Consider the following 23,423-nt stretch of genomic DNA (forward strand, 5'->3'; position numbering starts at 1 on the left):
GGTTGAATCCTGCACCCCGAGCAGCAGGTTGAATCCTGCACCCCGTTAGCATCGGTGCCGGCTAAGGAGGGGTTCACACTGGCTGCACCCTAACGGTGGGGGAAATACCAGACTTCACTGGCGTCATAATGGCCCCGACTAAGGTCCTTGCCTCGATGTAGGCGGAAAGGGTGATGTAGATTTTCTCCCGGTACGGGGTGACACGGTTGAGCAGCAGCGAATTGTGCATGGAGCTATCCCACGCTGTCTCAAACTGGTAGAAAGTCCTGCCGAAAAAAATAGCAGAGCCGGTAAAGTAACCCCCCCAGAACCCCAGGTGAGCGAGCAAGGAGATGCCATCGTCCCTCCCCGCAGCGCTGCGGCAGGCCTGCAAGGACACACGGACATGCATGCGCGGCGGGGACAGATGGGGACAGCCACTCCAGAGGACGCAGGCTCAAGGCAAAGGGGGACAAGGCATGGCGGGAGGGGGACGCGGCGCCCTTAAAAGAGCCGACGGACCAGGGTTTTGGGGAGGAGGGACTGCGGGAGGAGCGGGGGCTCAGCTGGGGTGCAGGCAAGGCAGGGCAGGCTGGGAAGGCAAAGGAGGGCAAAGGAGGGTGCATGCCCCATCCCCATGCTCGGAGCGGGGGGCTGCCACCCCCAGGTCCCCACCATCCAGCCCAGGGCACGCAGCACCTCCCGGCCCCCGCCAGGAGCAGCTGTCACCGTTCGGGTGACGATGGCCGGAAGGGAGAGGAGTGAGGATGCTCAGCACTGCGGGGTTGCTGCCAGCCAGCCCCTGGGAGAGCAGCCCCCCTGCCAGCCAGGTCCCCTTCCCCAGGGCGGCCCCCCATCTGCCAGCCCTGAGCCCCAGTGGGACCCAGGGATCATGATTCGGTGGCTGGCCCCTGGTGGGCTGTCTCCCCCAGCTCTTGCTCTGCCCTGATCGCCAGCCCCATCCATTCCCATTCCCACCAGGCTGCCTCGCTCCCCTCCCTGTGTTTTCCATGGCTCCCAGGCTGGGAGAAGGAGCGGGGGACACCCGGCCCCACTCGCCCGGTGCCTATGGGGTCCCACAGAGGACGGCGCAGCCACCCAAAGCAAGAGCAGCAACCGCCCTCTTCGGGTCAAGTAATCGAGGGTGGGGGAAACAGGAGGAGGCTCCGGTTCGAGAGCATGGGGGATGCCCGTTTCACCCGCTGCCCCGCTCCTGGGCTCCCTCCTGGGCCAGCTTTGGGGTTATGGGACACCCACTCCCCAAAGCCACCCAGAGCTGCCGCAGCCCCGGCTCCTGCCTGAGCATCCTCAGGAAGCCGTGGCTCGGTGATGTCTCAACGAGGACACTTCGGCACGTCCCCGAAGCAGCATCCAGGTGGCTGAGGGGCTCTCTTTTTAACGAGAGCCGGAGCAGCCGGAGGGAGCAGGGAGAGGCTCTCAGCTGCGATTTCCCCCACGTTGGAAGAAGAGGGAGAGCGACGCTTTCGGAAGATGTATAAAATACACAACCCCCCCGCCACGTGAGACAGAGCCAAGGCGAAGGATTGCGTTGCAGACACAGGTCGCTTGAGAAGAGAGCGCTCCCCAGGGAGGAGGAGGAGAAGAGGAGCCTCAGGGGAGGAAGGAAAGAGCAAAAAGCAAAGGGAGGAGGCAAAGGAGAAAGAGAGAAAAGCAGGAGGGACCAGACCGAGCGGGTGCGCGCGAAATACCTAGTGTCATTTCCAAACGAAACGCTATAAGTGGAAGGTGACCCAAGGACAAACACACACACGTACATACACAGAAAAACGAAAGGTCAGAAAGCATCGTCCGTACGGGGCTGGCGCGGGAGCGGGACCGCGAGGAAAGGGGGGCCCCTCTCGAGGGGACTCGCCCCATATTGGAACCACTGGCTGAAGGCGGTCCTGCCTAGCTGGACCCCGAAAGGGAGCCCAGAAGGAGCTCAGCAAGGGCAGACAGAGGCTTGGGTGAAAACCTTCTGCCTCCCACCTTCCTTGCGGTCCGGCAGCTGGGAAGCAAGCACGTGCGTGCTCCCCATCCCCTTAACTCTGTCCTCGCTGCCATCCCAGGGTAAGGAGCTCCCACCCAGCGCAGCCCCCTGGGAAGGTGCCCGTTGTGGGGGGAACAGCCGTCCCACCGCCACCCACATAGTGGGAGATGATTTCTTGGCCCGTCCCCTGGTCCACAGGGAGAACATCACTGTGCCGAGAGCCCACGGGCAATGCCAGCACGAGCCCCTGTGCTCCTACAGTGGGGGGCTGGATCCGTGCTGGATCCGTCCCCCTGCACCCCGGGGGGGACAGGGTGCCGCTGGAGGAACAACTTTGCCCTCGGGCATCTCCGAGCAGGACCAGCTTCTAGCTGCTGTAGGGAGGACAACCTCCTGGGCACAAAGCTACGGAGCCCACCAAGACTCGGGAGACGCCATCCCCTGTCTCCCAGATGTATCCCCGTCTTCTCCCACCGTGGCGCACGGTGGCGGGACACCCCCTCCGCTGGGGCCTCGGCGATGCTCCCATCCAGAGGCTGGCGGCAGCACCCGGGTCAGGCGGCTCTCGCCCATGCACCGCACGCCAGGTTCACCCTGCGCTCCCTGCTAAACCCACCGCTGTCCCCGAACAGCCGCTCCCCCCGTTACACAGGGGTATAACAGTCAGTGCCGCATACGGATGCGCACACCCACCATCGCGCCTGCGTACAGACACACAACGCCCGTATGCCGCACCTACGCCCGCAGGACTAACGTCCACGGGGTGGGCAGCCGCCGCGCGTGCCGGCGCACCAGCCGGCGGTGCTGCCATCGTCACCAGGTGCCCGGGTGAGGGCTGGAGGCACCCCAAAGCCCCTGCCGTGGTCCGCACCAGCCCTGCGGCTAACTCCAAGCGGCGCCGGGGGCTGAGCTGGGGCTGGGGCGAGAGGTGACGGGGGCGGGGGGGGCGGCACGCTCGGCGACAGATGCCGGAGAGAGCGGAGCAGCGAAGTCAAAAAGCAAGAAGAAAACCCAAATCAGGCGATGGGGACGCAGGCGTGCGAGGAGGAGCGACAGCCAGCGAGAGCGCGGCCCAAACGAACAGCAAAAGGGGCCGAGTGAGCGAGAGGTGCCAGGGCAGGAGGGAGGAGGGATGGGGTGTGTGGAGGGATGGGGGGCTGGATGTCCAAGTGCTGCCTCCGGCGGGAGTGAGCGCACGGAGGAGGCGAGAGGGGAGAAAGAAAGAAGGGAGAGAGGAAGGAGGGGTGGAAAAAAAACCAATGGAAACAAATAATACCTAGGCATATCCGAATCAAGAAACTGCCTGCGAAAACACAAAACAATCACATGGTTAGTGTGGGCTTGGATGGGCGGCAGCAGCGGAGAGGAGCGAGGGGGGACCCTGGGCGCTGCCCCCCGCGCCTCCTCCCTGGGCACTCGATGCAGGGATGGATGGGTGCCAGGGAGCCGTACCGCTCCCCCGGTCTCCTCCTGAGCAGTTCCGGGGGGACTGGGGAGGCTGGGGCGGGGGGAAGCCAGGGCTGCTCTGGGCAATGGAGGCTGCGTGGCGTAAGGCAGCGAAGCAGGGAGCGCAAGCAGCCGGGGAGGAGGGTGAAGCGGGCCCTGGCTCTGCCTGCTGCCCTCCCTCTGTCCGTCCTTGCAGGTTGCTGGGGCCGAAGCATGCACGCCTGCATGCGGGATGGAAGCGGGGTGGGGGTTGCGGCGAGCACCCCTCGGCATCCCGCGGGAAGCCGGCCGCCCCCTCCTCCCCCTGCCCAGCCCTGGGCAGGCTCAACGGGATGGATAAGGGACGGATATGGCGTGCACGCCGGCCCGCGGCCCCGATTTGGGGCTGGCCCTGAGGCGCAGACCCTGTGAGCGTGCAGGTGAGGCGGGCTCTTGCAAAACCTGAGCCCCCCCTCCATCTCCCCACTTCTCTCCATGCCCCAAGCATCCCCCCAGCCCGAGCTGTGTCCCTTGCCCGGCAGGACCTGCGGGGGGAAGGCAGGAGCAGGAGGCACTTCCCCGCTGCCAGGCTATGCCAGAGATGCTGAAGATCCTACCTGGCTGCGCCCAGGACCAACCGGCCAGATCAGGAGCTGACATAAAACAGCGCAGGCCCTGCAGCCCGCGGGTGCCACAGCCACCCAGCTCCCAGCTGCCCAGCAAAAATCACTGCAGCTCTGCCGGGCCGAGCCCTCCTCGCCCGACCGTCCCCGCCTGGCCTTGCTCTGTTTTCCCCATGGCTGTACCAAAGTCTCCTGGTCCGACACTCACACGCGTACCCGACCCCGTGATTCGTCTCGGGTGTTGCTTGCCTGTCACTCCGCCGTGCCCAGGAGCTGCCCTGGGAGCACTGCAGGGTGACACCTCCCATCCAGACCCCCATCAGCCCCCCTAAAAACACCCTGCCTTGGGACAGGCTACCCTGGAGCAGCGGTGAGCCCGAAGAAAACGAGGGAAAAAGTGGTCCCCGGCTCCCCGCCGGGATGCTCCTACGCCGGCAACCGCCACACGCACCACCCAGGACCCATCCCGCTGGTCCCGGTGCTGCCAACGACCGTCCCCATCTTGTCGCAGCTGCCCACGCGCACGCATTCCGACCAGGGACCCCCACCAGCCCCCTGAGTTGTGCCAGCAGCCCTGGTGCAGACGGGAGCTCTGCCCTCTGCACCCACCGTTCCCCTCCGCCGCCACAGGACCACAGCCAGGGAGATCTCGGAGATAAAAACCTCCGGCCCCGCTGCTCCCACACCCCTGGCAAACCCACGGGGGACACACAGCCCCCCGGGACAGGCGTGAAGGGGCAGGCATCTCCAAAGTCACCCGGCAGCCATGGGGGATGGCTTTTCTGCATCGCCCTCCACACAGACGGGGACCGGCCACGGGCACCAAGTGGCCTTTCCCCGGAGTTTGCTGGGACACGGGACAAAGAGCCCTTCGTGGCCGGTGCCCTCCAGCCGCGGGGTCCATACATCCTCCCGCCACCGGCACCGACTGGCTCGCTGCGCCAGGCGGTCACAGCCGCCACCGGAGAGCAGGCCCCCCACCCAAATTCCCTGTAATGCCAAAGCCCGGCACGGAGAGGCCTCGGGGAGGAGGAGGAAGGGAACTGGTGGCCCGGAACCCCGAGACCCTCTGCAGCTCCAGAAAAGCCCTCCCCTGAAGCAGCAACGAGTCGGCAAGACCCTGCGGAGGAGCTGAGAGCCCCCCCAGGGGAGAGAGGGGCTCCCCACATCCCCCCACCCTGGTCCTCATCACAGCGGGAGAAGAGCAAGGGAAGAAGTGGCACGCACCGGTCGTCCTGGGAGGGGCGGATGTACCCAGAGGAGAGGATGTTCAGGGACAGGATGTTGGGGTCGATGAGAGACTCGTCTGCTTCTGGGGTGTTCCGGATCCGACCTGCAAGCGCAGCACGAGGACGCCGCTCAGGCGACAGGCAGCAGCCCTGTGAGGGTCCGCGCGAGGGGCAGGGGCAGCCCGCCTGCCCGCATTCCCCAGCAGCACCCCCATCACAGGCAGCAACCGCCCAGCACTCGGCCACTCAGCGCCGCAGGTCTTGGTCCAGCTCCTGGACACGGTGGCCGGGGCCGAGGCGACCTGCCCACCCGGCGTCCCGGTGTCACCGGCCGGGCAGCCGCCACTTTGCTATTGCAGGGCAGGAGGGGAGACATGGTGTAAAGCCCCGCACGGGAACGTGGGTGAGAAACAGCCTGAGAGGATGCTTGGGAGCTCGGCAGGCTGGGGGTTGTTCACAGCCCACCCAACCTGGCTCGGCTTACCCACAACCAGCTCCCGCACTTCCTTCCAGCGGATGAGGCTGCCCGTTTCGTGCACCAAGGTTACGGTGATTCTCCTCTGGATACCCTGAGATCCGCAAGGCCAGAGAGATGGGACAGTGGTTAACACGGCTCTCGGCAGAAGCCAGAGCCGAGACGGCATCTTGGGGAGGGAGTACCTGGTGGAGGAGGAAGGTCCCGTGGCACGGCATGCCTCCGCGGTGGTCCACGACAGCAGGGATGTAGCTGGAAGAGAGGATCACGGTGTGACACAGAGCCCCATCAGCCTGCCCAGAGGTGCCAAGCACCGGGCAAATCACCGCACTGCCTCCCTCTCCTTCCCGCTCCCCTTTCCGGCAGGACTTACTCGCCATTGGCCTCCAGCTCACAGATCTCAAAGAAGACCATCAGGTCGTACTTGCACTGGCACGGGCCGGCGCTGGGCCGAGTCATGGTGCTCAGCTTCGTCGCAGGCACTGCGGTGGGTCGGAAAGACAGCTTAAAGGATGAGCTTGCCGCTGACGTTTGGAGTGAGGCATGTGACGGCAGGCAGGGTAAGGGCAGAGCAGGCAGGGACCATGGGGAGACACACCGAGGCGGCAGCAAGGCAGGAGAAGGTGCATAGAGGGGGACAGCCCCATCCCGGGGACCTTGCTAGCCACTGACATGCCTTCTCCCACACCCAACACGGAGCAACGAGGGTGTCAGGATGTGACCAGCCTCACCCATCCCCGAGATGCACACCCTGAGCCTGCAGCCCCGACACAGACACATCCCAAACCACCCAGCACCACTCCGGGGACCGCTCGGGGACAGCCGCTTGGGGACAGCTGAAGGAGGGTTCCCCCAGTGCTGGCACGGGGACCGCACAGCAAACCACGGCGCTCAGCCAAACCCCAACAATTCGGGTCTCGGCGGCCAGAGCACAGCGGGGACCCCGCAGCCCCTGTGGGATGGTGGGGCTGGGTGGCCGTCTGAGCCATCCGGGGTGGGCAGCCTCCTCCCCGCCACTCCGCAGGAGGCGAGAAGGGGGCTTTGCATCAGCTGGGAGCTGCGGGAACGGGTGCCAAGGGCTTTCGGGTGCTCTGACCCACAGCAGATTTTGTGGTGCCCCTGGGGTCTTAACTGGTCCCCCTGGGGAAGGGGACCCCGCACCCAGCATGGGGACGACGGGCGGGCAGAGGAGCAGGAGGCCACATCGCCTACCTGGTTTGGAGAGTGGCATCACACGGGGGAAGTGGCGCCGGGACGGCCTCAGCGGGCTGCAGGGAGAACCAGCTCCGTCAAAGCATCCACAGGGAGCCCCGAACCCCGCCAACCCCACCTACGCCCCCGGATCACCCCCTCCCACCCCCTTTCTCTGGGTCCCCAGGAAGCCGTCTCCACCGGGTGCCCCCACGGCACCCAGGAGCCAGGGGTGGCCCAGGGCGCACCCACCTCAGGACGTCCTTGCAGAGGGGCGGGAAGGGGTGCTGCTGGTAGTGCCCGAAGACTTCAAATACAATCGGCTGGCTCTTGATGTACTCGATGAAGGACTTGGTCACCTCCACGGCGATCTGGAAGAGAAAGAGCCGTTGACGGTGCAGTTTAGCTGGGAAAGGGATGCAGCCGGCAACAGCACCGGGGAGGTGGGAGGGTGCAAACCTGTCCAATCCCCTGCATCCCTCACCCATCCCCTTCCCCATGGCCCGGGGATACTCTCCCCACTAAGACCACTGCCGTGAAATCCCAGCCTTTTCGGATGGAGGGCAGCGGCTTTTGGTCTTTCCCCCACACATCCACCTTGTCTAAGGTTGGCTTATCTGGGCGGCTGTGACGGGCTGGGAAAGCCCGGATGAAGCTGCTCCCCTGGGGAGAAGATCCAGCCAAGGGCCCCACGGAGACCCCGGCAGCCGTGGGGGTGAGGGGTGATGGGCAAGGGAGGGGTACGCACATTTTGGACATGATAGAAGCCCAGCGGTGGACCCCGTCCCGTGTTCTTCAAGGGCTCCGTCGAAAAGGCCTCGTCGTGGCGATGGATGAAGCTGCAGAGGGAAGGAAGGTGGCTCGGGGGCTGTGGGACGGGGACGGGACGGAGCAGGGAGGGGAGAGAGGGCAGGGACCAGAAGAGCCCACTCTCCCTGGGGCTGCCGCCCGCACCCTGGGCTAGCACAGGACCCCACCAAAGCTGATGGGAGCCTCTCCCTGCCTTTCACCAGCGACCAAACAAGGTACTGGACAAGCGCATGGGCTCATCCCGTAGCCCTTGGTTTTGCTTCCCCATCCACAAAGGGCTTAGAGGTGGGAGGGCTGGGGCTCCTCGATGTTCACCGCCAGCCCGGAGGCGATGGCCGGAGCACGGTGGGAGATGCGGGGCCGGGGGGCACGGGGGGGCTCACTTGAACTGGCAGAAGATGTCTGCGTATTCTGCAGAGATGCTGGAGGCTTGCAGGACCGTCACACGGAAAGTGAAGATGCTGCCCAGCTTCAGGTGGTCCAGAGCCGTCTCCAGCGGCCCGTCCGGCACAGGCTTCTCCGGGCTGTCCAGGAGAAGGTCCTCTGGGGTCACTGCAGGGAGGGGAGGGTCCTCAGCAAGGTGGGGGGGGTCACCCCCCTTGGTGTCTACCAGCAGCCCTGCACTGGGGCAGCGGGCTTTCAACGCTTGGGTGGGTGCAGGAGGCTGGGTGCCGGGGTGGGGGTCCTCTCCCCCTCACCTGCGCAGGTGTTATTGTTGACTTCGTCGGCGGAGGGACCCACGTCGCTGACCTGCCCCTGGCCTTCGACGATGCGCAGCTCCTCCTGGGAGGTCCCCGAGCGAGACATCCCCACGGCCGGGCACGACTCCGACTGGAACTGCGCCAGGAGTGGGGCTCAGGGATGCTGGTGGTCCCCGAGGCGGTCCCGCTTGCGCTGCTGCCACCACCACTCCAAGCAGCGGGGCACCTCCAGCTCTCCCCTCCAACCCTATGGCAGCCCACCCCGGGACATGGGCAAGAGTGGGGTGCACCAGTGGGTGCTGGAGGGCTTCCAGGTGGACCGGCAGTACGATCCGTTCAGCATGATGCCTGCACCTCTGGGAGCCCAGTGGTCCCCATGGGGAGCATCGCCGTGGCAGGCAGGGGTCTGCAGTCCCAGGGCACCCACCCAGTGCCGGCCCCCGCCGTACCTTCTCAAAGTGCTGATCATCGAAGGATATCTTGGCCGTTCCCGACTGCCGCACGCCGGAGCCGTAGTCGGGGGCTTCCTCATCCGCTGGAGGAGGGATGGGGGTGAGCCGGCATGGGGGGCACGGGGGGTGCAAGGGGCACATTTGGGGCGGGTCCCCCTCCTACCTGAGATGGCCTGGACAGCCACGCGCAGGAAACCCTTCACCTCGCCCTTCTCGCTGACGATGGCCACGCGGTGGACCAGGGGCACGGGGTAGAGGAGGTTGCTCAGGTAGACGAAGGCCCTGCCAGAGAGGGGGGGAACACACACAACACGGGGGGGAGCGGTCACTGCTCCCACCCGCGGGTCCCCAGGCACGGGTGGCGCGGCCGGCGGCGGCCGGGATCCCAGGTCACCACTTACGGCGCGACCGCGGCGCTGCAAAGCAAAACTAAAGAGAAGGCAGCCAGGGCCAGCCGAGAGGGGCGGGGAGCGGGCAGCGGGTGGGCAGCGTGCCGCAGGCAGGCGGGCGGGCAGCGCGCCGCGGGCGGCCCCACGAAGCAGACGGGGCTCGCGTACCTCTCCGGCTGTCACCTCCGTGGCGGGCGGGGAGGGGAGGGGGGCTGCGCTGGTGCCACCATGAAGCTGGGAGGGAAGAGGACCTTTTCTGCGGTGGAGAGCCGGAGGACTAGGGCAGGAGGTGCTGCAACACGACTCGGGGGGCAGCTGCGGAGTCACCGTGGGGGGGACAGGGGCAAGGCAGGGGGGGAAGGGAGGGTGACGAGGGAGGTAGAGGCCGGCGGGAGCGAAGGAGGGGAGAGGAGGAGGTCCTGGCTGGAGGCCAGAAGCCTCCAGAGATGAACCTGCCAAGGGGGGTCCTGGCCCCGGCTCTGCCCGCGGTGTCGCAGGACCACTGATGGCTGCGGGTGGCCTTTGCCCGGCTGGGAGGGAGGCTGCACGGCGTGGCTGGTGGCATCGGCGGCGTGCGTCCTCCCGCCCCATCCCTTCGCACGCATGGCTTCAGGGTCCCGGGCCGTCCGCCAGCGCGTCACAGGGACGGCATGGCAGGCTTCTCCCTGTGGGTGAGGAAGGAGCTGCCCGCTCCCTGTCTGAGCCTCCCCACTGTCCTCCGCGGTGTCCAGGTCGCCGACACTACCGCAGCAAGGTGCCGCGCCGGGGTTCAACGTGATGGCCGCACCACGTCTCTGCCGGCACCTCCTGCCAGGCCGCGGCTTCCTCTTTCTCAAGTGTTTGGCCTCCTCTTGCCGCCTTCCTCAACCTTGCCACCGGCCGGCTCGCTCTTCGACAGTCCTCCTGGTGCTCTGGCCACCGCGGCGTGCCGCGCCCTCAGCGGTGACAAGTCACCTCCGCAGCCTTTGGCGCTGAGCTCCCTGCCGAGAGGTGCAAACTACCCTTGCCTGGGGGGCAGCACCGCTCCCAGCAAGATGGGGTGCGGGGTGCCGGGCACCCTTCCCCAGGGCGCCCACCGGCATCTTGACGCGCAGCAGCGTCTTCGGGTGTCGCGGGGTGGGATGGTGCTGGGGCCGGCCAGGACAATTCTGCTTCAGGAGGTTCCCATGAGGGTCACATCTCCAGGCGGCTGGCAGTGCTGCTCGTGACGTCCCAACCTCGCAGGTGTCTTTGCAGACATCCAACGGCACCCGAAAGTGCCCAGGGGGCTCTTGCAGGAAGCCCCAGCCCTGCACTTGCAGCCTGAGCCCCAAACTCCGGAGGTTCCCCCTACTCTGATGGCTCCCATTGACCTCCAACCGCTGCTTGAAGCTTTTTCCACCCAAAGCATCTCCAAGGAGTCAAGTTGTGGAAGCAAAGGTGATGCCCCATCACCGTCTCCTGCTGGACCCGGCTCACCCCATCTCTTCTCGGAGACCACCAGGGACAAGTGGCTGGACCGTGCCAGGGCTTCCCGGCAGGACCGCACGCCTGGGGCAGAGCCCTGCGACCATGGGGAGGTCTCGAAAGCGCGGGGATGCGGGTGCGCCCACCCGCCCGCCCGAAATCGCAGGGCAGCTGACGTTTAAGCCAAGGGGGTGGAGAGGGGAGGAAAGGTGGGGGGGGGACGGGCAGGGAGGAGGGGGACAAGTGTGTCACTAGAGGAAGGAGGGCAGGGACACTAACCACAAGATTGGTGAGGTGCAAAGATGGCATGCTCAGACCAAAGAAAAGCCTTTCCAAAGGAAGACGAAAGTGAAATAACCCCAATTTTCGCTAAAGCTTTGGAGAGATAGAGCCAGCAGCTAAAAAAAAAAACCCCAAAAAAACTTAAAAAAAGAAAAAAAAACCAACTAAAAGAAAAAAAAAAGAAGGAAAGGAAAAAAAAAATCAAAGACAAGGATCCAATCATAAACCAATCCAAGCACACTTCACAAGAAATGTGGCCGGCGGAGCTGCTGCGCGGGGAGCCAAACCCAGGGCAGACTCAAAAGAAGTCGGAAGGTGCCGAGCTCCGGGGAACGTGCCCCCGGCACGGAGCGGGGCCGCTGCCGCAGGGCCTTGTTTGATTTTTTGAGGTGCCCCTGAGCGTTTTGGGGGTTTTTTTTTGACATTTTTCTTTTTTTTTTTTTAATAAGGAAAAAAGGAAAAAAAGAAAAAAAAGGGGGAAGAACCCAGCTCTTTCGGTCTGAGGCTGCAGGACTCTTACCCCACCTCCGCCCTCTCTGCCTGCGCTGGTCCCCCTCCTCCCCACCTCACTGCCCGCACCCCGCCTGGCAGGGGTAAGCTTGGCTTTAGCACGCCGAGGAAGAGGAGCTCCAGCTCCACTTCTCAGGGCAGCCCCAGCGGGGAGAGGTTCACCGTCATGAGCCCCTCTGGCTCCTGCCCGGGGCAGAGACTCCGGGACCAGCTCTGGGCACACATCCCCTTGGGAAAACCCCGGAGCAGAGCTGACAGCACCGCATCCAAATTTGGGAATGGGCAGATTGCGACCAGGTTTGGCGGTACAGCCGGTTTTGCGGCGGCTGGTGGGTTTCTCCAGGCCAAGACTGGTGGAGCCCGGGGGGGTCTCCTGGCCAACAGGTATGAGAAATCAAAGCTCTTGGCCTTGGCCAGAGCTGAGGAGGAGTTGGAGCCTGCACCCAGGTCCCCGTGACCTCCCCAAACATCTCCCGTGCCAAGCCGGCAGGGATGGCCCCAAGCCAAGCACCGGGCACGGGCGGCGAGAGAAAAACGCCGCTTTTCGCAGAGCCCTCCTCACCCTCCTGCACCCAGCTCTCCCCCTCGCTCCCCTCGGCTTCGTCCCCTCAACCGCCTGGGGACACCCAAGCCTCCGCATCTGGGGAGGCTCACGCTGACCGACGCAGCCAGGACGGCCAAGCCGGTGCCAGAGGCACGCGCGGCTTCAAAGTGCCTGCGTGTCCCCAGCCAGCGGCACCGCGGGGGGTCACCCTGAGCTGGGTGGGAGGTGGCCCTCCCTGGGACAGAAATGCCCAGGACCGAGACCCCTGTGCAGCTTCCCCGGCTCCTTTGGCGCTGGAGATGCGGCAGAGCTCCCCTTCTCGGGGGCCGCCCCAAAGAGCGACCTGCCTAAAGGGTCTCCGTCGGAGCTGGCGCCGTCCACCTTCCCCCGCTATCCCCTACCGCCGCTGTGCTCGTCACAGCCCTACCTCGGTGGGCACCTTGCCGCCCCGCCGGGTGCCCCAGGCTCGGCGGCAATCCCGGCCGGCCGGCCACCCCCTGCGCCTCCGGGATGCCCCGGAGGTGGGAGTCGTGTCCGAAAGCAGTTCCCTCATGCGAAAGAGCTAGTTCCTTCCCGGCATGCTCTCCTAAAACCTCACCAACCTTCCTACTAAACTGAACAGGGGGGAGCGGTCGTAAAACGGATCCCGGCCATCACACAGCGGGCACTCCGGAAAGATGTCTTCCTCCAGGTCCTCCGCCTCCTCCTCCTCCTCCTCCTGCCCCTGGTGCTGCTCGTCAGCAGGCTCGGTGATGTCGGAGTCGGGGTTCGAGAAGGTAGGGGAGGGGGTGAGATCAGCCATGCGCTCGCTCATGCATGTGTTGAAAAGAGGAGAGCTGTTGCAGCCAGAGATATCTGAACTAAGGTTAGTACAACAAGATAGAAGACAGGTTAACACCAGCTGTTCCAAACAGAGAGAGCAAGAACAGGAATTTTGTGCTTTTTTGGGGGTTGTTTTTTTAGGGTTGGGTTTTGGGGTGGGGTTTTTTTTCTGCTTAAACCAAGGGACGTCGGGAAATAAAGACCTGCCCGTCCGGTGCGTCTCTAAAGGAAGCCACCAACGGCCGTTGGCTATAAAGGGCGGAGAAAAGAGCGACCCAAGGAACCGGTGCAAACCGTGGGGATTCCCCTCGCTGGCAACGCGGGGATGGAGCGGGTGGCATGAGGCTTGCCACCACCCCCGCCACCGAAAGGAATCTCTCCACGTGCCGCGGCACGGGGGGATGCCTCCGCGGCAGGTGCGTTTGGTTGGGCCATGCAGCTCAGCCCCCTGCCCGCCGGGGCAGACCCCATCTCCGGGGTGGCCCGTCCTCGTCGCCAGCACCGCACCCTTCCAACCGGCGTGCGGGAAGCACACGGAGACACGCAGCACATACCATACAGACGGATGCTCGGACACCAACGTGTGCACATGGACGCGTGCCCGCCAAGGCGGACGTCGCGACGGCACGGGCTCTCGGCCTGCTGGACAGCCGTGGCCCCCCCGCCTCCCACCAGCGGCAAGCCAAGAGCCCGTGCCTCACAGCACTGGGTTACGGCAGGCAGCGGGAGCGTTGCCAGCGGCTCGTGGGTCCCTCGGGGTCCCGGCAGCCAATGCGGAGGAGAGCCATGGCAGGCAAGATGGGCCCTGACCGGCACCGGGGGCGGCAACGTATCCTCCCGTGGCGCGGCTCCGGGGAAACGAACGCCCTGCGCACGGCAGAGCCGGCGGCGCTTCCTCCCGCAGGGCTGCCTGCGGGTCCCAGCTGCGCTTAGAAGGAGCCGAAGCGCTCACCTGCCGACCAGCCTGAACCAGGGGAAGCGGTCGTAGAAAGGATCTCCGCCGGTCACCACATTGTCGCAGTCCTCGATGACGCTAGAAGGCACTTCTGCTGCACGGTCATACATTTCACGCATCAGGTCCAGGCGTTGCCTGCAGGCAGAGGGGACGCGGTGAGCAGCAGTGAGAAACCGGGCTGAGGCCGACCGAGCTCTCACCGGCACAGGCATCCTTCACCCACCTCAGCTTCTCCAGGGTCCAGTAATGCGTTGCCCCGTTCTTCTGGTCCTGAACCTCTACGGCCACGATGGTGCGGGGGAATGGCCGCTTCTCCCGGTCCTTGGCGGCATCGGGAGGCAGCAGGTCGGGAGGGAGAGGCGAGTACAGTGTGTCCGTAAGGAGCACGAACTGGAACTGGACCTGGAGAGGGACAGAGGGGGACGGTGAGCCGCCCAGGAGGATGGCAGGCTCCATGTGGTGCCTTCGGTGACCCCCTCCCAGGCACTTTCTCGGCTGCTCACGCTTGTGGCCTCTGCTGTGGGTGCTACAGCAAGCCAGAGAGGAGCCCCAGGCACCCACCTTCTTCTTCAGCTCCACGCTAATGGCGTTGGCTTCCTTGAGGAAGATGGCGTTGCCCCAAAGCAGGTCGCGGAGGGAGGTGAACTGGTACCATTTCCATTTCCTAAAGGCCCAGAGGGCCAGCTCAAACTCCCGCTCCGTCCACTGCACTGTGGGGACACAGAGGAACAGTCACCCCACCACCAGGAGGGAGGACGTGGGCACAGAGGTGCCCAGAGAAGCCACGGTTCACTCTTCTTGCTCCCGCAGAAAGCGTCAAAACCCTGTGCTGGCACCCAGCCCTCACCTTCATCCTCAGGTTCTTCCTCTTCCTCGTTGGCCTCAGGGTAATACCTAGAGTCCATCTGCTTCTGCAAAGCCTCCAATTTGCTTTCATAGTCCTGGGGGAAGCAGGGAGAGGGATGATGCAACCCATAACGTGTGACCTTCCTCCGCGCTGCTACATAGCGCTTCTTCCGCCCCCCGCTCCGTGGGAACCCGGCTTCCTCCCTCCTCTTCTATGTTTATGGGGACAACCCCAGGAACAACAGGTTTGTCCTTGGTTTTGGGACACACAGAGCCACCCCGTGCAAACATCTGCCAGGACTAAGTCATGCCTGGGCAGCCTGAGAAGGAGCCAGGTCCTGGCCACCTACCAGCCTCTGCTGCTCGAGAAGGTAATTCGCCTCCTCCCGCTCTCTCCGGTACTGGTCCTCCAGTTCCTGGAGCCTGGGAGGAATGGGGAAGGAGAAGATGACCAACCTGAAGGTGGATACCCAACTCCCCATTGCCCCAGCCCCGCCGTGCCCTCACCGCTGCTCCATCTCCTGCTTCATGTCAATGCCCTGCTTCTCCAGCAGCTCTCTTTGGGCGAAAGCCCAGTCCACGGGCTCAGCGGGTGTCTCGGCGCACGGGGTCCGCTCCCGTTCCTGCCGAGCCTGCTCGGGGTGGTTGAAGCGGAAGACGTGGCTTTTCCCCATGATGATGCGGTTTCCTACAGGGATGCACGCGGGGTGGGGACAAAGGGTGTGGGTTTAATGTGGGACGACCTGCAAGGCCGCCGTGGGATGGAGGGAGGCAGGTCAGAGCAGCGCTGGCGTGCCGGCTCCGGGGACCCACCTGAGCGCAGGATGCTGGGCTCCGTCACCTTTTTGCCGTTCACGTAGGTGTCGGCGCCTTCACAGGGCTCCAGGGTCACTATTACTGTAGAGACGGCGTGAGGGGAAGAGAGGGAGCGAAGGTAAGGTGGAAGCAGAAGGATAAATCCTGCATCTCCCGCTCCGCTGCTCCTGTAGCCTCAGAAAGGGAGAGCTTCCCCAGCCGGCACCCCAGGAGCGGAGTGGGGGGACACCAGGGTACCCACCGGCAGCACTCACACCCTGGGCAAGGAACAGGGCTCGGCCAACCTCATGTTAATCAGAGCAGTCCCAAGGACTAAAAGCAGCTGGAGACTGTACGTGAGAGGAGACCAGAGCCTCCAGCACACGCATCTCCAGCCTCCCCAGCCTCGCCTCCCAAAGCCCTTCTACCCCCACGTTCCTGCTGGTTTGCGGGGTGGGCTCTGCTCCACGTCTTGGGCGGGGGAATCGTCTACGGTCCGCTCTTCCCTCCCACCCTGATCTCCCTCATCACGGCAGCTTCCAAGCGCCTTGCAGGAGCTTCCCTCCCAGCGAGGCGAGGGCTGTAGCTCACTCTGGAAGCACGGAGACACCACGGCCACGCAGGAGAGCTCCGCTAGTCTGAGGAGGGCAGGACCCCTGGCTGGGGGCAGGGCTGGGGACACGCGGAGGGACTGGGCTCCCTGGTGAGGTGGAGCCCCTCCAGACAAGGAATACCTTCACCGCCGGTTTTGGTGTCGCTGCGGAAAAGGCAGTGCTCTTCCTTAATGAAGTGCCCGCTGAGAACGATGTCCTGCCTCTTCTCTGCATCTTCTCGGCCAACCCTGCCAGGGGAAACCCAGCTCGAGCCAGCTCGGTCCTTCCTCAGAGCAGCCCCTCCCCGGGCCTCCCCCCAAAACCATCCTTGGGGCTGACAGGAGCAGCCCTTGGTGCACAGCAGGACCAACGTCCCTAACGAGATTGCCAGGCAAATAGATATTCCCCACGTGGCTATGGCACTTGGGGGATGCCTCGGGAACGGTGCCAAGCCCGGGGACAGCTGCCACCCCGCTGCCCACCCGGGCAAGTCAGGCACTGAGATATGGGCTCCCACCGCTCTGCGGGACCTGGCCCTCACCTTGTTATCCCGTCCTTGATGTAGTACAGAAGACACTCGGACATAAGCGGGTCCTCGTTCAGGTTGACCAAGTGGGGGGTCTGGGAGAGACAAACAAGGAGTCACCTCGGTGCGCCCCATCCACCCGGGCACTCAGAGACGCTCCCGAAGGAGGTGGGAACTCAGCAGCACCTCAGGCTTTCCCCTGCACGTGGACGGGCTCTTCTGCCGCCCGTAGCTCCAGGACAACATGCTCAGGCAGGTACTTTTCAAGGGGACTGCAGAGAACTGAGCAGCCAGGATGAGGATGACCTGCCTCCACACGCTTCCTTGCCTTCCTCCTCAAAGGGCTGAGCCCTGGGCACCCTTCCCCAGCTGCCTTTGAAAATTCCTCTTGCAAACAGGCGCAACATGGAGCCAAACGCTTCTCACGGGGAGTCCCTGATAGGGCTTAGTGTCTCCTGGGGCGGGACCCTGCTCGCCTGCGCTGCGTGTCCACGGGCCCTTGTCTCACCGTAGCCCCCAGCTCCGCTGCGGACAGTGTAGCTGAGGCAGAGACACGTCCCATGCAGCGGCTGGTTTAGGATGAGAGGAACTAAAAGTGCCCATTTTCCTCCACTGATGGTACAAAGAACAGCTGAAGCACCTAAAAGAGCAGGTCCCAGACCAGAGGTTCAACCAAAAGTAGTGGAGACCTGAAGCCGTATCTCCAGGCTGAATTTCACTCCCTGGTCTCCTTCCTAACAGTTCCCTCTCATCACTTGCTTCTCCTGGATCACAAACCACTTTGTTCTTGATGAGAGGGAATTTTCTTCCCCGGCCACAGACCTCTCCGGCTGCAGCTAGCTTATCTCACCCCATCGCAAACTGCTGCGATCGCACCTTCAGGCAATGGGCAAAGTCCCAGGAGTATCAGTAGGTGAAGTTCTGAGTTTCCCAGAAATAAGAACAGAGACCATAAGAAACGTTTTATCAGCCCGCTGACACCCAGCATGCAGATCTTTCCCCATCACACAGCGCTACGAGCCCTGGCTGATCGGAGAGACTCACTCCAAATAGTGCAGGAGAGCTGGAGGTCAAGGGAAACGCAGGCTCTTCTCCATGGTGGCTGGCAGGAATAAGTTGGCCGTAACATGTAACCTCAGGCCCCTCTAGGCAGGCATGTAGCCCTGGGGTCTGAGACTCCTTCCTCCTTTTTTCTCCAGATTTCCAAAGCTGGCTAGCAGAAGGCAGATGCTCTACCTTCCACTGAACTCCTTGGAGACATAACCACCGCAGCGACGGCATACGGCAGGACAACAAGGTCCTGCCCTGCTTTGCCCTTAACGCAACAGGGTTTTGCACGCTATCGACGCTAACTTTCCTCGCCAGCCACTGGAGAAGTCAGAGGAGTTTCCACCCGCCGGACAGCTGAAGAGCAAGGAGGCACCAAGACCACCACAGCAATGCCCCACCTCCAAGACCAACCTGCTTTGGGGAATAAACCCCCACGCTTTCTACATAAAGGTCTGGGGTCCCAACAGGCAGCGGCTGAGTCAAGAACGAGAAACAAAGATGACGGCGTAGAAATTTGTCCTAAGACCCACGCCAAGGCATACAAGGGGAAGGTCCCGAAGCCTTCATCACCGAGCGTCACCACCTCAGTTGGGGACACAGGCATTGACCGAGACGTTTGGCCCAGCCAACCAGCACCAGCTGCCGGGGCAGCTCTCAGAGCATCCCTCGGTGCGGCGGGAGAGCCGAGCGAGCGTGCCTTGGTCCTACCCGCACGTGCCTGCACCTCGGCAGCCCGTGCTGCTCTGCGGGCTTCACAGGGTTGGGGCCGTAAACTGGACATCACCACCGCAATGGTTATACAGACCAGCGACGGGCAGCGATGTGCTGTAACCGGTGCTTGGCAGGGTTCGCTGGCACACAAACTCTTTGGGGCACAGCCAGTATTTGCTTAGAAAATTCTTTCCAGGGTGCTACAAGCAATAAAGAGCGTGGAAATATTCCACACTCACATTTCTCAGCAAGGACTTGCCGGTTTCAGGGGCAGCAATTTCAAATACCGCAAAGTATGGATTTTTATAAGCTGACACTGAAGTCCAACACAGTGATCGTCAGCGAAGACCCACATGAATGGGGACAGCATCCAGGCAACGGAGCTGGACATTTAGCCATGTGTTTCTACCGATGTTCACACCCAGCAGGGTCAACACTGGGATTTCCCCCGTAGGTTTCAGAGCCAAGAAAAGGCTAATGAAATATTTGGGGCTGGCCGGTAGTGACAAGGCAGGTCAGAAGGGAGCGGCGGGGGTACAAACCAACCCTCGTTTGCCAGGAAGAAGAGAAGAAGATCATCCTACCTTTTTAGGAGAGAAAACACCCAAGGTGCCTCCGTCCTCCCTCATGGCCACCCCCATTTCGGCCAGCAGCGCTTCCCTGAAGAAACAAGGGAAAGAAGAGCCTGTCAAAGCCCCACAAGCCCCTGGAACCAGCACTAGGCAAGCCCAGGACCCAAGCCTACGGGTTTGCCCCACAAATCACAGCCATAGGGCTTGCTGCAGCCCTCTCCGTGCCTCAGGAGGGTTTCTCGGAGCAGACTACATCCGTGGAGGCTAACGTGGCGGGCAGCCAGGGTACGGCTGGACGGTCAAATTGCCCAGCTGCCCCCAGGAGCTGAACAAAGGCACTAGGCAAAGTGCAGAGGAGGAGAGATGCCACCCCGTCCCATCCCATCCTACCCGAACCCACCCACCTCTCCATCCGGATTGCTTCTGTCCTCCGCAGCTTCTCCTCCCATGTCTCGTTCAGCTCCGCAATGATCTTCTCCGTTTCCTGGCGAGCGTGGGGTTAGCAGGGGGTTAGCGAGTCCTACGGGCAGCAGACCTACCCGCTCTGCCAGGCTCTGCCCAGCACGCCGCAGCAGGACACTGGTCCCAGTTTCAGGGTGGTTTAAACGAGCCACGGCAGCATTTCACCCACGTCCTTCCATCATCCCCGTCTTCAAAGAGAGAGGCACGAAGACCAGCCTCTCCATCCCCTTGCTGCCAGCCCACTCTGGCACCATGGTGAGCCGGGAGCACCCATCCCGAGCCGGGAGCGCCCGTCCCGCAGGGCAAAGGCGGCAGACACCCCGCGGGGAGGTGGGCAGCACCAGGTGGACCCTACCACACCAAACCATCTCCTGTCCAGCAGTCCAGAGCACTGGGCAGCTCTGAGTCTGTCCGCTCTGCAAGAGCACGGCCAAGCACCGCTTCCCATGAGCATCACCCGTAATGGGTTTCCAGAAAATACCGAGACCCCTCCGCAAGCCTCAGTGCAAGAGCGTTGAGCTGAGCTCTCCATCCTGCCGGGTGCCAGCCTCTTACCTTAAGCCTTTCGATCGCCTCTTCACTGCCCGGAGCAAACATGATGCGCTCGTGGAGGCTAGCGACGGAGGCAGCGCGGCTGGACAAAGCCGACAGGGAGGAAGAGGGGCTGATCCCGGCGATGGCATTGGTCACTGTGGAGAGATTGTCATGGCGGTGACTCAGCTCTGCCCCTCTAGCATCATTATTGTTCTCAAAGTCGGACACATCTATGGGCGGGGAAGGAGGGATGGACCAGGGAAAGACACACGGACAGGAAGAGAGACAGAAAGAGAAAGATAGAGACAAGAAAAGCTGTTGGGAATAAAAAAAGAGTGGCCGGGTGCGGCGAGAAGAAAGCCGGGAATTACAAGGAAAAGGCACAGGCGACAGCACAGCAGCGCAGGCAGCAGCAGGGCAAGGGCACGCGCATCACTCCCCCAGCCTGGGCAGCCCCCAGGAGCACGGGACTGTTTTGGGAAGCAGCTGCGGGAATAGCCCTGGAGCCTTCCCGGGCTCCCGGGGATGCTTTCTTGCAAGGCCAGATCCTGCAGCCATCAGGTCTGGGATCAACCGTCCTCCCCAAGAGCGTGCCACTGCCCCTGTCATCCTCCCCCACTGACACAGCCCAGGTGGTTTTCCCTGCCCGGCTGCCCCAGATTAGCTGGATCTAGGGGCAGAGAATGAGATGGGAAGGGAAGGAGAGGCAGCGACCCTCCATCCTACAAAGGGGTCAGGGAGACGGAGCTGGAGGAGCCGTGGGATCCCCTCGCTGGCAGAGCCCAAGCCCCTGGCCCGCTGGAGCAGCACCTTGGCCGGGCAGCCAGAGAGAGAGCAAAGTGAGGGCAGGGTGGCAACACGCCCGTTACAGGCAGGGCTGCTCGCCTGCCGGCACCCCGAGCATCAGCTGCCGCCGGACCCCGCGACAAAGGGACCCCGGTATCAGAGACGCCCCTCCAGCCCCGAGAAGTCGCAGGGGCTCAGCGTGCTGTGCCGGAGGCGAGCAGGGCACAGGTTAGCGGGTGGAGCGTTAGCCACCCATCTCCATCAGCCCGCGTCCAGGGGAGCTGAGCCAGGATGGGCCAGGTCCCCGTCTCCTCAGCGGGCTCGCCACAGCCTGGCTGCGCTGCCTGGCCCAGGGCAGGACGGGGCGATAGTGCTTATCCGCGGGGAAAAACCTCCTGGCCATCACCACACACCCCTCCATCAGGAGAGCACCGTGCCAGCCCACCCTAGTGCCGTGCCAGGCTCCAGTCCCGACGAGCCCCAGCGCCAGCAGAAGCAGCAGCAGCAACAGCAACAGGAAACATCGTGACAGCATGGAGAAAGGAGTACCCGGAGGGATAAGGCCCTTGGCACGGCGGATGGGGAGGACACTGGTCCCTCCGAGCACTATCCTGAGCCCAGGCGCTAACTGCGAGTCTGCTACCGTCCCCTTTCCCAGCTCCCTGGCCTACGGGCAAGCGCCTCTCCATCAGCTGGGGCCGGCTACCGGAGCCCTTCCCCATGCTGCACAGGTGCCCCGGGCGCAGCCTACGCCTCCCAAAAGCCGTGAAGCAACAGAGAGTACCAGTGATGGGGAATACACACATTTGGATCCTCCCGCAGCAGGATGGGCTAAGAGAGAGAGAGAGGGCAGGGGGCGGGGGTAAGACAGAGAGAACAGAACAAGAGTGGGTTCATCTCAGTAGGATTTCCGACAGCACACGGAGGAGAGGCCACGGGCAGGCGCAGCCCCGGGAGCATCTTCCCGGCACCTCTGCCGAGTGCGGGATGCTGAAGATGGGAGGCGGAGGGGAAGAAGGGGAGGTCTGCTGGGTGTAAAGCAGCTCCTCCGGCTTACGGGAGCGGGCTGGGGGTTGCGAACGCGCGCGCAAAGGCTTGACAGAGGCCTCCTGGCCACGCTTTGGCAGCGTGATGCCGCCGCGCAGTCGGCGGAGCAGGATGCAGGGCAGCTGGGGGGATGCCAGCCCCGCAGGTGGGGGGACTCCAGCCCGCCTCTGCCTGGAGCCACGGCCAGAAGGCACCGGGCGGTACCTACTGTCAATGATGTCCCCGAGGCCCTGGGCATAGAGAAGGTCGCGCAGGCGTGCCACCTCATCCTTCAGCTCCCGGATGAGCTTGTTGTTGGGGTCCTCGTTGATGACGGCGTTGCAGCGGATCTGCTTGGCACGGTCGGCGTACCTAGGGAAGGGCAGAGCCCTGAGCAGCAGCGGAGGGGGCAAACCCCCAACTGCTGGGCAAGAGGGATTGCCGCTGAGCTCCTCCAGCAAGTAATCCTTTGGAAGATCCCAGCACCGGGACAATCCTTTGGCCTCTTGCCTGAGGTTGCGGGGTCACCCCACAGCACCCCCGCAGCCAGGGATGCCACAGAGGTGAGGAGAGCATGTGGCAGTGCCTGGGTTTCAGAGACCCCTCCCGCCCTTGCCCGCTGCGGGGGGACAAGGGTACTTGATCCTACCTGAGCGTGCTGAGGGTCTCATCGTAGTTGATGTCGGCAGGACTGAGAGCAGCGACCATGGCTGTCCTGGAGTTGCCCCCTGCCCAGAGACATACACCCACATCAGGGAGATGCTGGTCCCTGCACCAGCCATCACCCTCCGCTCGGCAGCCGTGCCCGCCGCCGAGCCCGTACCTCCCACCCATGTCCTCACCCAGGTTCTCTCGCAGCAGCCAGGTCAGCACCGAGTCCCGGTAGGGGATGAAATCTGTCTTCTTCTTCTTTTTGTTCTGGCAGTTGGAAAGCAGAGGGAAGGGCTGTCAGGCTGCCTGCTCTCTTCAAAGGGAAGGTGACAGCCAGTCCCCAGCCACGGGGACTCAGAGGAGGATGGCTCTGCCCGGACACCACGTCCTCGGGCAGCTCTGCTCAGCTCCACAGGTCCTGCCTGTGAAATGCCCTCCCTGGGCCGGGTCGGGTGTTTAACACCGGGTACCGAGAGCCACAGGGTGTGGAGGGTGATGAGGATGCTGAGGGCTCTGCCAGCACCCAGGAGATGCGTGGCTTAGGTCTGGGCAGAGTCTCACCCCCAAACCACCCTGCCACCCATTCCCACCCACCTGTGCTAAAAGCCAAGCCCCCCTTCCCCAGCCCGGCCAGGGCACCTACCTTGTTTGGCCCCGAATCCTGCAAAGAAAGTGGATAGACTGTTGAAGTGAGCTGCTCCCCTCCTCGGTGCCCACCACAGCTCCCCGTCCCCCAAACAGAGAGTGGCAGGCGCAGGTCCCCGGGGAGACAGCAGCCTCACCAGCCCAGCTTGTCCCAGCCCCAGGGACAGCTTGAGATGTACCTGCCCATCCCTCAGAGCCGGGATGCTCCATCCCTCAGAGCTGAGCCCGTCCCTGCTGCGCTGAGCCCATTCCCCCGCGGTGCCGCCGCTTGGCTGCACTCCGGCTACCTACCATTTCGGCCAGGGCGGAGATGACTTTCCCCAGCGTGGTCAAGGACTTGTTGATGTTTGCTCCTTCCTGGTGGAGAGAGGCAAAGCCCAGATGCTCAGGCACCATTTCAGAG

General features: G+C 63.5%; 1 protein-coding gene across 17 annotated transcripts in view; it reads right to left on the reverse strand.

Annotated features, from left to right (window-relative positions):
* KIF1A (kinesin family member 1A) overlaps window positions 1-23,423 on the reverse strand; it is a 33,325-nt gene that overhangs the window by 3,350 nt on the left and 6,552 nt on the right. For 2 of the 17 annotated variants that reach the window (XM_059822674.1, XM_059822673.1), the window contains exons 8-36: window positions 23,312-23,377; window positions 23,019-23,036; window positions 22,567-22,642; window positions 22,374-22,452; window positions 21,954-22,096; window positions 19,934-20,067; window positions 19,321-19,400; window positions 18,929-19,004; window positions 16,599-16,678; window positions 16,199-16,305; window positions 15,483-15,566; window positions 15,177-15,357; window positions 15,020-15,092; window positions 14,671-14,764; window positions 14,385-14,533; window positions 14,047-14,225; window positions 13,821-13,958; window positions 9,039-9,157; window positions 8,873-8,958; window positions 8,421-8,559; window positions 8,106-8,274; window positions 7,661-7,751; window positions 7,165-7,283; window positions 6,934-6,989; window positions 6,095-6,203; window positions 5,907-5,973; window positions 5,731-5,815; window positions 5,245-5,350; window positions 152-266 (exon numbers count right to left, since the gene is read on the reverse strand). In XM_059822674.1, the coding sequence (XP_059678657.1) occupies window positions 152-266; window positions 5,245-5,350; window positions 5,731-5,815; window positions 5,907-5,973; window positions 6,095-6,203; window positions 6,934-6,989; window positions 7,165-7,283; window positions 7,661-7,751; window positions 8,106-8,274; window positions 8,421-8,559; window positions 8,873-8,958; window positions 9,039-9,157; window positions 13,821-13,958; window positions 14,047-14,225; window positions 14,385-14,533; window positions 14,671-14,764; window positions 15,020-15,092; window positions 15,177-15,357; window positions 15,483-15,566; window positions 16,199-16,305; window positions 16,599-16,678; window positions 18,929-19,004; window positions 19,321-19,400; window positions 19,934-20,067; window positions 21,954-22,096; window positions 22,374-22,452; window positions 22,567-22,642; window positions 23,019-23,036; window positions 23,312-23,377 (3,018 nt within the window). Of the gene's footprint in view, window positions 1-151; window positions 267-1,688; window positions 1,713-3,245; window positions 3,273-5,244; window positions 5,351-5,730; window positions 5,816-5,906; window positions 5,974-6,094; window positions 6,204-6,933; window positions 6,990-7,164; window positions 7,284-7,660; window positions 7,752-8,105; window positions 8,275-8,420; window positions 8,560-8,872; window positions 8,959-9,038; window positions 9,158-12,648; window positions 12,907-13,820; window positions 13,959-14,046; window positions 14,226-14,384; window positions 14,534-14,670; window positions 14,765-15,019; window positions 15,093-15,176; window positions 15,358-15,482; window positions 15,567-16,198; window positions 16,306-16,598; window positions 16,679-18,928; window positions 19,005-19,320; window positions 19,401-19,933; window positions 20,143-21,502; window positions 21,530-21,953; window positions 22,097-22,373; window positions 22,453-22,566; window positions 22,643-23,018; window positions 23,037-23,311; window positions 23,378-23,423 lie in introns of all 17 variants that reach the window. The other 15 variants (XM_059822662.1, XM_059822660.1, XM_059822669.1 and 12 more) reach the window with 15 other exon arrangements.

This window comes from Gavia stellata, chromosome 11, assembly GCF_030936135.1.
Source record: "Gavia stellata isolate bGavSte3 chromosome 11, bGavSte3.hap2, whole genome shotgun sequence".
In the NCBI taxonomy this organism is placed as follows: domain Eukaryota; kingdom Metazoa; phylum Chordata; class Aves; order Gaviiformes; family Gaviidae; genus Gavia; species Gavia stellata.